Source organism: Zingiber officinale, chromosome 10B (assembly GCF_018446385.1).
Source record: "Zingiber officinale cultivar Zhangliang chromosome 10B, Zo_v1.1, whole genome shotgun sequence".
Taxonomy (NCBI): domain Eukaryota; kingdom Viridiplantae; phylum Streptophyta; class Magnoliopsida; order Zingiberales; family Zingiberaceae; genus Zingiber; species Zingiber officinale.
The window spans coordinates 80,391,540-80,406,713 of NC_056005.1; the positions used below are offsets into that span (position 1 = coordinate 80,391,540).

Below are 15,174 nucleotides of genomic sequence, written 5' to 3' on the forward strand. Positions count from 1 at the left end.
ATATTCTTACATTTTCTTGTCCATGACTAACCTTGATATCGTGATTTGTATCCATGATCATGGTAGAGAGTAGAAGATAAGCAAGCATATGGTAGTGCAAGAAGAACAAGTAGCATGAGTGCCCTCCATTTTTGTGACTACATGTGAAATAGGATGAGAGCCACAAAAACTCTATCTTGTGAGGTTTTTAGTGTGAAATCAATTTCAATTTATTCATGATTGATGGAAATTATTATGTTGTTAACCAAGAGTAAAGTTTTAAGTCCATGAATGCTTGAGATTTTGGAATGTGATAATCTTGGATGGTTTACTTTCTTTATTTTCTAATCATGGTTAGGAATTTGTTTAGGGGGTGTCATTTAAGTAGGACTTTTAGTTTTCTTTACTTGAATGGAGCGTCCAAGGCTAAGTGTGGGGGATTTGATAACCATGATTTTGGCTACATTATTTTGATTCATAATGCATATCTTTAATGGTCTTTTCATAGCCTAATCTCACATTTTACATTGTATTTCATAATTGCATGTGATTTTGGACCTAATTGCAAATTAACTTATTTTCATGATATTTGATGCTAATATTTGTTTATTATTTTTTAGGCATTAAAAGGGTCATGGACCCAATCAGATTAGGCTACACTTGGGCTCAAATCTAGGGCTAAACGAAGCGATCAAGCCTGGGAGTGTTTTGGACCTTCCATTGAAGATCAAGCAGATCGGAGCCATCCATTGAAGATCCGGCTCATCCAACCTAATGAGGAGTAGATCTGGACCGTAGATGAAGATCAGTACTTCTGGATCATATTTTAGGCAATTTTCTACCGTTGATCAAGCTCCGAAGCATCTCAGTCGTTGGATCAGATCTGAGGAGATTTAAAACCCGCGAGAAGCTAAAGTGTTTTCGGGGCTCGAGCGTTCGCGATTTTCCACTGTTCCTGCATCTTCTTCCTCAGCGACGCTGAGTTCTCATTCCCGATTCCAGATCCGCGAGCTTAATTTCTTCACCGACCATGATCATCAACTGCCAGCGTTCATCTTCCGGTGATCAGAGAGTGATCGAGGGAGGTTCCAGATTGGCGTTATTTGCTTCCACCAAAGCTTTAAGGGAGGTTTCCGGGAGCTACTGATCCCCTTCCGATCTTCATTCCGCAGCAAGGCTGTGTCGACTTGGCCATTCGATCCGGTTTGCAAATTCACAGAGTCCTTGCTCTGTTCTTCGGATGGTGAGGTTACCAGTTGGATGTGAGTTTTGAGGGAGGTTTCCAAGAGCTGTCATCATTCTCTGGTAATAGTTGGAGGTTAGAGATTTGTTGTTGAATGCTTGATGGGAGGTTCCGATGGCATTTCTGTTTTTACAGCAGAGTAGAGGGATTTGAGTTCCGGGATTTTGGTTGTGGAATGCTATAGATTAGGGTTTTGCTTTCTTTGTTTTTGTCTATGAATTATGCTTGAACTTGCTCAGATCTTCAGATCTGATAGATAGATTGTACTTAATTCTTGTTTGCATTTCTTACTTTAGTTCTTGTTTGAGTTTTCTTTCAAATCCCATTTCTAATGGTCTCACTTGCAATCCTGAACTTGTGGAACTTTTGTAAACTGAATCTTGATTGTCTACTTAATTAGTTTGCAATATTGTTTTGTTTTAGAATTAGACGTTTAGATTACAACAAGGTTGCTTAGTTTTCAATTCAAGAATTTAAATGAACCTTATGTGGAGATTGTGATGAAGTTTAATCTAAGTTATTGACTGTTTACCTCTGTTCGATATTATTTCGTTTGAGCTTTTGATGTCTAATTGTTAAACTAGACTATGATAATGTATTGATTCTCATCCGCTTCATTAAACTCGTTGAATTTTAGTTCAATTACTACTAATTGTATTCAATAAATTGCCTCATTGCCTACACACACATGTAACAATTGGATATTCAGATTGTCTCTTAGGTATCCGTGATTCGATCCTCAATTATAGTGAATTTGTAGAAATTTTTCCTCCAAATAGAATACGTAACTAAAGGATGTTGGGCTCCTGGACTGTCCGTTGCGTGTATTTCCTCCGTGGGGCCGAGCCGATCACTCCAGCCTCGACGTTATCCAACTTAATTAATTTATTATTATTATTAATTCAATCTCAGTAGAAGTCATCTGATAATAATTGATTCAGGATCAAAACTACGATATATTATTAAATATATTATTAAAAACAATTCTTAATGGGTAGTCGATCTGAAATGATTGTCCCATGATCATATAAGTTCAATCTATCAATTCAGTCTGATCACCTCGTCCAACCCACCAACCTCATCCGCATCAATTAGTGCATACACTTCACCCTTTTTTTAATATCATTTTATTTAGCTCGCACAGATATCCGTTTAGATTAATTTCGAATGTGATGGATCTTATCTTAAAAAAAAATTCACTGCCTATTAATATAGATAAATTAAAAAATATTTAACATTCATCAATTCAATATTCTTGATCAACTATTTATTAATTAATTCGCCACATTTCATCCCCTTTCAACCAACATCTAACTCGATCGATGTGCCAATCTAGCTCAGTTGGCTTTCAAGTTGTTCATATATATTCACTCCACCAACTTAGCTCAATTGAGACTTATTTGGTTTAACTAGCTCAATTAACTCCATTTGGCTCACCTGTCTATGAGTCATGTTTGAGCTCTCAACTGGTCCCCTCGGGGCGGTGTGATGGTTAAGACATGAGGTGTTGCCACATGAGGTCTTGGGGTCGAAACTCGGCGTGACCGAGCATAACCTCCCCCATGTCTTGGCCATTTGCACTAATGACTAGTAGCCACCCGTAATTTACCTCCTCCGTGTTGTCCTAGGGACGGGTTGGCGGGGGCGCTGGGGGCGAGCGAATCACCTTTTGACACATGTTTGAGCTCTCAACTGTTCTCTCGGATGGGTCTAGTGGCTAGCATATGAGATGTTGCTACCAATGAGGTTTGGGGTTCAAATCTCGACAAAGCCGAGGTAAATGTCTTCCTTATGTGTTAGTCATTATTCCAAAGACTAGTAGTCGTCCGTGATTTATCTCCTCCGTGTTGGCCCTGGGACGGGTTGACGGGGGCACTGGGGGTGAGCGTATTCACCTTTTGCCACCAATGTTTGAGCTCTCAACTGTCCCCTCGGATGGGTCTAGTGGCTAGCGCATGAGGTGTTGCCACAATGAGATCTGGGGTTCGAATCTCAGTAAAGCCGAGATAAATATCTCCCTTATGTGCTAGTTACTATTCCAAAGGCTAATAGTCGTCTATGATTTACCTCCTCCGTGTTGACATTGGGACGGATTGACGGGGGTACTGAGGACGAACGTATTTCTTTTTTTGTCATAATGTTTGAACTCTCAACTGTCCAAGGAGCACGGGACAACAGTAAAGGGTGGGGTAGGGCGGGGCGGGGCGGGGCATATAAACCTAATAACGAGGGTTTGATTCTCACGTTAGGCATTTTTGAATGTTCGTGGAGCTCAAACTTCAGATGTAGCAGGGGTGCTACGTTAAGATCTGCTCGCACTTCTCGAATTTATCTGTGGCCATTTCATGGGGGCAGGGCATCCACCCAAGGATTAATCAGTTCTCACCTTGTGAAAATAAAAAGTTTGAGTGCCTGACTTGAAGAGCCCTTGCAACATGTCTAACCTAATTGATTCTATCGATATTTTAACCCAATTAATGCACCCTACTCATGCAACCCGTTTGACCTAACTCAATTAAACTAACCCACTCACTTGCCCCAACTAACCTAGGGATATCAATTTGGGTGGATCTGATAGATTCGGATAGGGTCAAATGTCAATTCGAATTCGACCCAAACATAACTCAAAAACTCTATACCCGAACCCGGATAACCCGATCAACTTGAACAACCAGCCCGATTAAAAAAGATTTTTTCAAAAACTATTTTCATTATAATTTTTCATTTTTATCTTAATATTTCATCATTATCATATAAGTATCTTAATTTTTAAAATAAAATTTAATTTAATCTTAAAAAAATAAATCCTAAATTTAAGTCAAATAAATTCAATCCGATCCTAACACAATTCAAAAATTTCCAACCCAAATTCAATCCGGATCCAAAAATCTCTAACTCTAACTCTAACTCAATATTTTTGAAATCAACTCGGATTGAATTGATTAGTCAAACTTATTTTTGACAAACCTATCTAAATCATCCAATCTAAATCATCTAACTTACTTTGATCGATTAGCCTCAACAGCTGAGGATGGTTATTATTAGTTGAATATTGAATGTTGAAGTTTGTCCTTTCCATGATTTATCTTCCCAATTCTCTATCCAAACAAATAGACCCTTCAACAACAACAAAATGCACAAGTATAGCAATGAAGTTCTCTACAACTTTAAACTCTAACTCTGATAAAAAAAAAATAAATGAAAAAAAAATGTCAAAAGGTTGCCTCCTTTTTCAATCTTTGCATCTCCAGGTCCAACCATGAAAAGAAAACAAGAGTAAGAAAAAGGCAAGAATCAAATCACTCAATTTCATCGAATCTCAGAGTCTACATGAACAAGAACAAGGAGAGGTTGTTTCTTTGATCGACAACAATACATGCCACCAAGAACAAGAATGTCCTACAACTCTGAATCAATTCACAAATCCAATGCTACTGCAAGCGCGAAAAAGGAGAGGTTGAACAAACAAAGGAAATCGAGAGAGAATTAACATGGAAAATTGAAAGATCTTCAACATCTACAATGAAACAACCTTTCTCCACCATCTTTTCCCCCAACAACCGCTTCGGCCCGCCTTTGCCATTTTTACAGGGCTAGTGTTCCACTCTCTTTGTAATCTGGAAATACACAAACTGATGTCATCAGTATTCTCCAGGGGAAAAATAATACCTCAAAACACACACAAAAGGAAATTAATCGCTTGGAATGTTTGTTAAATCTGATGTTACACCATGATCAATTACATTTAAGCTGTAGTTTAAGCTCATGCTCACTGCTAAACTTTCAAGAAACTTTTTTGTAATTTTAAATTCACTGTTCACGATGATTGCAATGATCCAGATAGAATCATAGAACTTCCAGAACAAACAAATCTAGCCATTAATCAATGCAATGCTTCATCTGACTAACCTGAAATATTGCAAGTCAATATTCAGAGAAAACTTACACTGGGAATGCAAAGGAACGGGTGCTGGTAGTGCTACTATCAGACCGAAGAGAAATGCTACCCGAATAAGCGAGGTGCCCAGAAGTTCCTCTGGGACCAGATACAGAAGGGTCGGTGAAGTTCGAATGTCCATGGTTATTGTGATAAAACATTCTTTGATCAGAAGTGGAAGCAGGATCATAAAATGTGATTTCAGATACAGAATGATGGTGAGCATTGTTAATAATTACTTCATCCATTCCTGTTCCACTTATTACTTCCGCTTCTGCTCCGGGCTTAAAATCAGAAGTACTTGGTATTTCCAACTGATCGTTAGGAGCATTATTTTCAACACCATCATTTTTAGAAGCTGAGATATCAATAGGCACACTTGCGGCTGAAAAGGACTTCTTCCTCGAATTACCTTTTACAATGCCACCGTGATTTTCTATATCCGTACTAGTTTCACATGGATCGCCGACATCAAATGGCAAGCTGTAGAATGATCTTCTTCCACTCTTACCTGTTATAAACAACATGAATTCCATAATTGTCTAATGTTTTGGTAGTTATTGTTTTGAAGCTGAACATGAACTCTAAGGTAACTTTGCAAAATAAGATATACTGGCTCATCGTTCAGATTATTAATATAATTAGACAAAGATCTCATAAATAACTGATAAACATATGTAAACTGTAAAGATCAGTAAATACTAGAGAGCCAAAATATGAAAATAAACAACTAGAAATGAGATACTGCTAGTGAGTGACTATTGGTCAGCCAACTTATCAATTGATTGCACTTTCTCTAATAAAGAAACAGTCAAGCACTATATGCTTTACCCTCTCTAGGACTGCAGGGTTGAAAGTAATGTGCATAGCAGTTTGATTATCACAATAAAGCTTCATTGGCTCTACAGGAGTAAATCTTAGCTCAGTCATAAAATGTTTTACCAAAATGAGTTTGCATGTTACTATGGTCATAATTTTGTATTATGCCTCCCTCTCGATCTTGTTTCTTTGTCTACCAGGATATAACATTACCTCTCAAGGACATAATAACCAAAAGTAGAACATTTGTATGATACTAAGATCCCTGCCCAATCTCTATCCAAGTACCTGAAGACGACCTCTGTTCAGTCACAGAACATAAGACCTTTCTTAGAGCACTCTTAAGGTATCTTAGAATTTTTGTAGTTGCTTCCCACTAACAATGATATGGATTCTCCAAAACTTGACTAATCACACTAAGAAATGAGATATCAGTTTTCCTATTAGTTGATTGAACCCAAGAAGAAGAAAGTCTCATGAACCCACAATTAATTGAAGGAAGAAACAAGGAAAGTCTAAATCGATAAGATGGATGAAAAAAAACCTCAACCAAATGCTTAAGAAAGCACAAACCTTGGTATAGGAGATGGAAGACGCCACAACCTTGAGATTGAGGTTGATAAGTCTTTAAACACCGCAAGGGGATGCCTTGATAAGTTCTAGTTCAATGAAGAACCAAGTGAGAGTCTCACCCTGCTTTAGATTGAAACAAGCCAAAAGTTACATGTATGGCCGCCACCCCCTTTATTTATAGCTATAGAGGGTGACCTAAAACCCCCAAAAGGCCAGAATGAAACCCATTTAGAAGAGGCCTATGTAGACTACATAGCTAGTTTGGATTTAAGTCACCATTACAACCCAAATATTCGTAGAAATTGAGCCTACAAATAAAAATTGTCCCTACTACATAGACATGGAGCTTAAGAGACTAATTAAGCTCATCTAAAGCTTGAATTAGGTTGACTAAGCCGCATGACTTGCTTTTGGTCAAATCTACTTCAATTGTTGTTTTGGCTTTAACATCTTCAATTAACACATTAAGCGCTTCCTTCATCTTTTTAGCCTTGGCCCTTGTAATTAGACCTCCATTGATGCACAATGGATCATCGATTCATCGACAACATCTAGAGTGGGTGGGATGCTCCTTTTCTTCCATAGCCTTAGCTGATCCCCATCATTAGCTTGTTGAGCCGTAACTTGATCTCCATCTTTAACTCCATCATTAGTCTTCTAAGTTTTCCACCCAATCTTCTATATCTTCTTGGAACTCCCACTATCAAGGTACTTATCTCACATTATGATCCATGGGAATATGATTTATCCTCAAACATGCTAATCTCCACAAGCATATCTAGTACACACTTGCATTGTGAAATGTAGATATCTCCTGAAGGAGCAATTTTATGCCCCAAAAGTACTTGAGGTCACCTAAATCCTTAGTTTGGAACTATTAATAAAGATAATCTTTCAATCATGCAATTCCACTGGTGCCATCACCGGTAATAATAATGTCATCCCTATATAAAATAAGAAAGATAAATTTCCCTAAACGAGAGAGAAGGTAGAAGACTGACTATTTATAACACTCCTGTTCAGCTATACACCCATAAAGTAGGTGCACTAGATGAGGAAGCGTCACCAATGAGTCATAAGAATATCCAAAGGAAGTATGAAAAAAAAATAACATTATGAACAGGAAGAACATCCTCCACATTTAGTCAAAAGAAATAACATAGAGGAAAAAAAGGGATTAGTCTCAAAGAAAGTCACATCAGTTAAGATAAAGGCTTAGCATAACTGAGGATAGTAACAACTGTATCCCTTCTAGAGTGAGACTTGAGAGTACCTGATAGAAACACATTTGACGGGCTTGGGAGATAAGTTATCATGTCCTAGAGAAAATCAATGAACAAAACAAGCACAACCGAATATCCTCAGTGGAATAGAGTACATAGCCTCCTATAGAAAGAGAATAGTAAAGGGAATCTATCTATGAAGAACGGAGGATGACACAATTAATAAGATCAGAAGGAATAAAGAGAGCATCAATCTGAAAGGAAAGAGGAACAAGCATGTGTAATAAGAGTGTTCAAGGAATCTCAACTAGGTCTTTACTTTTCACTTTGTTACACCATTCTGCTGAGGGTTATGTGGACACAAAGATTGATGAATAATACCCTTGTTTAGGAGGAATGATTGAAATAAATAAGAAAAGTACTTCTTAGCATTATCATTAAGTAAAACTTTATTAAATGCTATAAACTAGTTGTAAACTTCAATGTAGAAAGAGCAAAATATAGAAAATAGTTCAAATAGATCCTTTACTAAGAAAAATCATGTTATCAAGAGTAGTCATTAATAAAGGTATAAAATACTTGAAATGTAAAGTTAGATTGAAACAACTAGAACCCCAAACATCTGAATGCACCAAAGAAAATGGTATAGAAGTACATTTATGAACACTCCTAGGGGAATAAAAAACCTAACATGTTTACCAAATTGATAAAATTCACAATAAAGAGTTTGAAGATTGGAAAGGCTTGAAACCATTAGCTTCAAGTGTTGAAGACCAAGGTTACCAAGGCAATTGTGAATCTAGAGAGAAGAGGGTGTAGCCAAAAGAAATGACAATCTTGCAAGCACATCCAACTAAGAAAATCAATAAAACTCATGTCCTATGCTTTGTCAGTCCTCAAATTATGAAGAAAAATATAAGTGGCATTCAGTATAACAACATATTCAAAGATATAGTAAGTTTGCTAATAAACAAGCTTAGTGGGAATTTAAGAATATAAAATATAGTAGAAATGAAATATAGGGAAAAGAGCCACATCACTAATGGCCTTTGTAGATGAATGAGACACATCAACTATTGTGACATTGGTAGGGAATTATGATGTTGTAAGATTAGAGAAAATGAATTCATTACCAGAAATATGCTTAGAGGAATTTGAGTCTAGAATCTAAAGAGAATCTTGAGAAGAATAGGTTAGGCAAGTAGGGGAAGTAACTCCATAGGCAAATGAGGTAGCTGACTGAAATGATGCACTAGTTGCCACTTAAAGCTAGAGAACCCAAGAATATTCTTTAGCGGGGACTATGATAGTGGAACTTGTCTAACCTAGCTAAGAAAATCTAAAGCGAGGAACATGGGTAAAGTAAAACGAGTGACTAAAAGGGAAAGCATGGACTGATGAAGTAGCATATATCATTGGTATGCCCAAAGTTTCCACAGTGAATACACTTGGGTTTGTTCTATCCTCAAGAAGGATCACCTCGACCTAGTTGTTAGCCCCAAAACCCATTATGTGATCCTCTAAAAGATGAGTCAACCACCAAAGCAGCTCAATCTATCGCAAGGTCATAAGAGAGTGGAGCAATAATTGAGGCACACAACATCGACATGTACACATTAAATGGAGGAATGAAGGATTTAACAAAGATCTATGACCACAACAGTTCAGTGTGAAACATAATGGTGAGTAATCAGTCAATATAATAGCTCACCAAATCCTCCAATCCAAGATAAGCAACATGAAACATAATGGTGAATAATCAGCCAATGCGATCTTGTATCTCTCGGATATCTGAAGTGACCAAAAGAATGTCTCTGAAGTTAGTCATTATAGTGTGGAAATGATTAACGAGAGTAGTCAGGCCAAGAAATGTCCCCATATAAAGACCTCTAGTTTATATTCATGTTTCATAATAAAATACATAGCAACAAAAAATGCTCATGGCATCAATTAACTACCACAGAATCTATCCACTCCCATGAAGAGCGAGTAGACTTGGGATCTCAACAACATGAATACTAAGGTGATCTAGTTCGCCTTGACTCACAACCATACATGAACAACCATTGCCTAGGAAGTATAATTACAATCATTGAACTTATATGATGTGATGGTCATGAATGCAGTAGTGGGAACAATCCTAATGGGATGCGTGAAGAAATAGCAAAAGATTATGATATTTGGGTAGCATGCCCAAACTAACACTAGCAATTGAAATTATCAAACGTGTGGCAATTTCCAATAACAATGTTATGATCGGCAAAGATCGCATAGTATGGAGCAAAGGTCACGTATAGCACGGTGAGAAGGCGAAGGTCACACAATCATCTGGAGGGCACACAATTGTACAGATGGGGCATGATTGGCAAATATGCATGGGGGCTATGGTGATTAAGGGTGCACGCAGAGGGTGCATGGTCATGCAAAGGGGGTCTGGTTAGTAGATGCATAGAGGCATTGTGGCAACAAGGATGCATGCCAAAGGTAGGAGACACTAAATTCAAACAAACTTTGAGATGAAGGAAGCCACGCATGAATAGATATGAAGACACAGGATGAACAACTAGAGAGTATTAGGAGTGGCTTTAATGTCATGTGATAGGAGATTATTCTCAATGAATAACCCTAGGTAGTCCCTCAATATCTTATATGGATATTGATCTGATATTGACGAGGGGTCCCACCAAGGAGAAGTCAAAGTAAGGAGGACCGGCTGACGTGGAAGACAAAGTCAAGCGAGGCGTCCAAGTCAGTCGAGTAGACCAGGTATGACCGATCGGGTCAAGTATGGCCGAGCGGACCAAGTATGGTCGAGCGGACAAAGTATAAGAGGGAACAGCACAAGCTTATGAGATAAGCAAGCGTGCATTTCCCAGCCAAGTAAAGATAGCACCACAAAGAAAGCTGAGCAGCAGCTGGCAGCGCCGACAAGCTCCACATCCGGTTAGACTAAGATAACCAACGATGGTCAGGAAGCAAGGAAAGAGACGAGCCGACAAATCCGATGGACACTACCGAGCAGAGGTAGCCCGGCCGAGCAGACTCTGGTCGGTCGCGCATGGACCCACTAACTATCTTATCGTATTCTTTTGGGAGTTTGTGTCGCTGACAGCAGAGCATACTCGCAAATTGTACGTTAGAAGCTTCCAGTCTGTTACATCAGAGAGTTGCATGGCTGCTTAAGGAATAGTGTCAGGGACACTTTTTGACTTGTCTTTTCCTAGGATGCCCAAGAAAATGTGCATATGCTTTGAGATGCGTGTACGAACACTACAGTGACATTATAAAAGGGGTTCCCATCTACAGGGAGAGGTATACACAACTCCATTTTCTACACACTTTAGCTACAGTTCTCTATTCTTCTAGATCGCTGGAGACTGACTTGAGCGTCGAAGGACCAACGTCGGGAACCCCTTCTTGGCCTGGCACTGGCGCTTTTGTAGATCCTCTACCTTAGCGGCCCCCCTAATGTCGACCCCACGAATATGGAGGGAGATAAATGCAGGTACCATAGGCTCATGGTGGGGTAAAACCCAAGTCGTTAGTTCTTGAGAATCGACCCCTGGCCATTACGCAGAGATGTCATGCGTCCACCGTCTGCGCAACGCCCTGGGGGCGGCACTAACGCTTTTGTGTTGCATGGCTACATGGAGTCTTCGCCGCATCAACTCTAGAACCACATCCTAGCTTGCCATCTTCACCATTTTTGACAGGATCAGATATTATTAATAGAGTATAGTATTACAAACATACCCTCCTTCAATTACATATTTATACACAGATTCCAACAATTTCATTTTTGACAAACAAATGCCACATGAGATTTATGGTCAAGAAATTGCAAATACATAATCTAAGTCAGCAAGAGAAATTAGTATAAACATTCACTAGTCTTTCAAAAAAAAACTATGTTTCCTACCACTTCTCAGTTCCCAATTTTCTTCTAGTTCCCTATGATTTTTTCTATTGTCTTTGTTCACAAATGATTCTTGCGATTCATGTTCTTTTCCTTTTATTCATGAGCCTTGTGAACCTTGCTAGTGCAGCTTCTGCTGCTCTTCAAACTCTATTGCTCAAATCCGTTAAGACAGGTAAAAAGTATCTACAATGAACTGCAATTTTCTTTTCCTAAATTTTAAGATTTAGGGATAGGTTAGATGGCATTCTCCTTTATGCCACGACTTAAAGAATGGCTTTAGTCTATAAAAATTATAAACAAGCTAAAAAAACTAAAAAACAATTTATTTAAAAGTTAAAAACTTAAAACACAAAATGCAGGGGAAAAACGTAGTTCACGACTATACCACAGCTGTACTTTGATACCTGTTCAGCTTTCTTCTTGTATGGATTTTTTGTTTCAAACAAGCAAAAAAACTTTAAAGAAATTTATTTAAAATCCAAATACAGGAAAGAAAAATATAGTTCAACACTATACCACAGCTGTAGTTTGATACCAGTTCAGTTTTCTTCTGATGTGGACTTTTTTTATCATCACTGATCCCACCTGGAGCAATGCCTTGCATATCTGTTTCAAGCTCTCCAAGAGAAAACAACTGCTGCAAAGTGACCTTTCCATAGGATATCTTGTTGCTTTCGTCCAGAATTTCTTTGATTTCAGTGAAGCCCCGTAATAACTTTTCATCCATGGCATGGGAATCAACGACAGAAATAGGCTCTGTTTCTTCCTGAACTTGTATAGAACTATCTGCCATCTTTTGACTCAGAGCATCATTTGAATTTGCTTCAGTACTTTTGGAGCCACGAATCAATTTTTCACTAGCAACAGTGTTTTCACACAAATTTTTCTCACAGGAATGTAAACCATCATCGACACATATATCTTTGATAACTTGACAATCTCTGCCTTCTATGACCTTGTGAAGATTAATATGAGTGATAGTTTTGTCTGAAAACAACTCAGAGCTAACTGCAACTGTTCCAGTGTTTTCAGGAGTGACAGCATATAGAGGTTCGATGCATTCTCCATCTTTATCTTGTGTATTAGTTGAAAATTCAAGTTCAGTAACTAGTGGTAAAGCTATGCTTCTCTTTTCGATCTTTTCTGTTAGATCAGTTCTTTCTTCACATGTGATATCATTTTGATGCATAATTGTACTGAACTGATTCTCACTACCCTTTAAGGACTCTGAAGCAAGTTCATTATGAGTAGACAGATGAAAGGCTGATTCACCATCTGAAAGCAAGCATATAGATTATGGTCAAGTCGAGGAAATACACATGCTTTGAAAAGGTAAATCCATGGAAAACCAAAAGGCACTAGAAACAAACTGTCACTGTCGGAGTAATCAACCATTGACCAAAATAACAAGCAAGTCAGCATAAAATATAGCAGATGAGATATAGATGAATGCCAAGAGAAATTCTCCTACGAAGCACATTGACACAATCAAAAAAGTGATAAACTGACTAAAAGTAACCAGATTTGACGCCAATTTGGCATTAAGGAACAACAACTCTTGACCGAGCAAGAAACTTCAGACACAACTTATAGATTTGGCATTATCGAGTATACTCTCTGTTGTACTCATCCAGTCGATTCAAAATGAAAGCAAAAGAAATAGCTTCTACATGCTTTACATAGCATACAAATGTCCTCTGCACGGTTTAGCAGCACGTCCTCTTCGAGCAACAGAACTGAGAATGGGAAAAAGAAATAAAGCATGCATACCTAGTTTCACCATCTACACCTTGGCGTTTCATAACAGAACCAGCTACAAGCGTGTAAAAGTCCACAATAGATTCTGCAACCAATAATGTGAGATCATTAGGGAAATCATGAGAATCTGAATTATATCATCATCAACAACTGATGTAACTTCCAATAATTTGGGTCAACCACATTGTTCTTATCTACAAGGTTATGTCATTAGTAATATTTTTATCATGTTAAACTGAATAGTTTCTTTCTTCCTACATCTTCAACTCTAATCTACTCAACTTGTCTAACTATAAAAATCTTTTGATGGCTATAACAATATCTATTGTTCAACATTGATGGGAAAGTGAGTTTCTCTAAAGGATAAAGCACAATCAAGCAAAAAGGTGGAAGTCATTTATTGTATTTAAAAGTATTTACATTTAAATATTTTTCCGTAAATAAATGAGATAATTTGCTGCAGTAATGCATAAACAACTAGGGAGCTCATCTCATGAACAAAAAACAGTAAATACAATAAGGACACAATTTAGATAAACATAATGATGAGGAGATTAAGGTGTATACAACAGAACAAAGCGGATATAGAATCCTTCAAGTTTTAACAGAGATGCTGAGCAAAGCGGATAGAAACTAGATCGCCAACTTACTCGTAGAAGAGTACCAAGAACATCTAGCATCACAAGAAACATGAAAACAACCTCTAAAAAAACAGCAGACATTCTGAAAATTAGCATTTTTCTTTGTAAAGAAGCATAGTTAATTACTAACCGTAAGGAACTTCTTAACTACAATGTAAATAAACATCTTTCAATCACCTGGAAGTACGATCATTAGGCAAAGTAGGAAAAGCTGCAGTCCCACATTGAAATACCTCAGATCAACAAGTTCGACCTCTAATGGTACAAAGATAAGGAAACAAAAAAGGCAAGGGAACAGTTTGATGTTTCAAGTCATATACTTTCATGTTAGCTTTCAATTGTTAGGATGCTCTACGACAAGATTCTCAAAGACTCAAAGAACTCAGAGGTCCTAATGCAGAAAACACAAGGATCTACCAAATCCAACCATAATCCAAGAGAAAAGCAGAACTTTTAGATAGAAAGCATGAATGACTAAACTCTTCTTAAAAGGCGTATTGGCATACCTCAACCACTCAATCTCCCTGCTCTTCTTCTGACCACAAAGATCAAAGTTTCAGACTACCTCTACATGTCTTTCTGATGAATTGTTTTAGGTTATGATAGAGGAATAAAAAAAAAAGAGGAGTGAGGTATCATCATGATGGAAAGTTAAAATGGATGATGGTAGAGCTTCCCACCTACTAACTACTATACCAAAGGTGAGGCAGGTTACCATCATTCAATGCCCAAAATTAATGCCCGCACCAGTCCCCAAATCTAACGGCCAAACCCTAGTCATTTCCCACTGGGAATGCTGAACTAGGGTTAGGATAAGCGCGTCCAGCAAGGGTTTACAAAACGAGACATACATTTCTTGGAATTTGAGCACAAGGAGGAATTGCTACAATGAAGTGGAATTTGGCTGGGGAAGAACAGACGTAAAAATATAAACGCTCTGTTGCAGAAATCAGTCAGCAAAATCTTCACAACTAATGAATCAAAATTGAATATTTTTTTCCCCCAAATTTGAATCAGAAAATCCGGTCGAATCTTCCCGCCATTATCATTAGAGGCGTGTTCGGTTAAAAGGAGTATAAATA

At 37.9% G+C, this 15,174-nt stretch overlaps 1 protein-coding gene across 2 annotated transcripts; it reads right to left on the reverse strand.

The window, feature by feature from the left end:
- Positions 1-4,515: 4,515 nt before the first annotated feature.
- Positions 4,516-15,041, reverse strand: LOC122030583. Of its 2 annotated transcripts, none has more exons than XM_042589791.1 (5): positions 14,599-15,041; positions 13,464-13,536; positions 12,210-12,968; positions 5,169-5,670; positions 4,516-4,839 (listed from the first exon to the last, which is right to left on the reverse strand). In XM_042589791.1, the coding sequence occupies exons 2-5, from the start codon at positions 13,474-13,476 to the stop codon at positions 4,740-4,742; spliced, it is 1,374 nt and encodes a 457-aa protein (XP_042445725.1). In that variant the 5' UTR covers positions 13,477-13,536; positions 14,599-15,041; the 3' UTR covers positions 4,516-4,739. The 2 variants fall into 2 exon arrangements, with proteins under 2 accessions (XP_042445725.1, XP_042445726.1); XM_042589792.1 differs by lacking the exon at positions 14,599-15,041 and adding an exon at positions 14,270-14,583.
- Between the last annotated feature and the right edge of the window lie 133 nt (positions 15,042-15,174).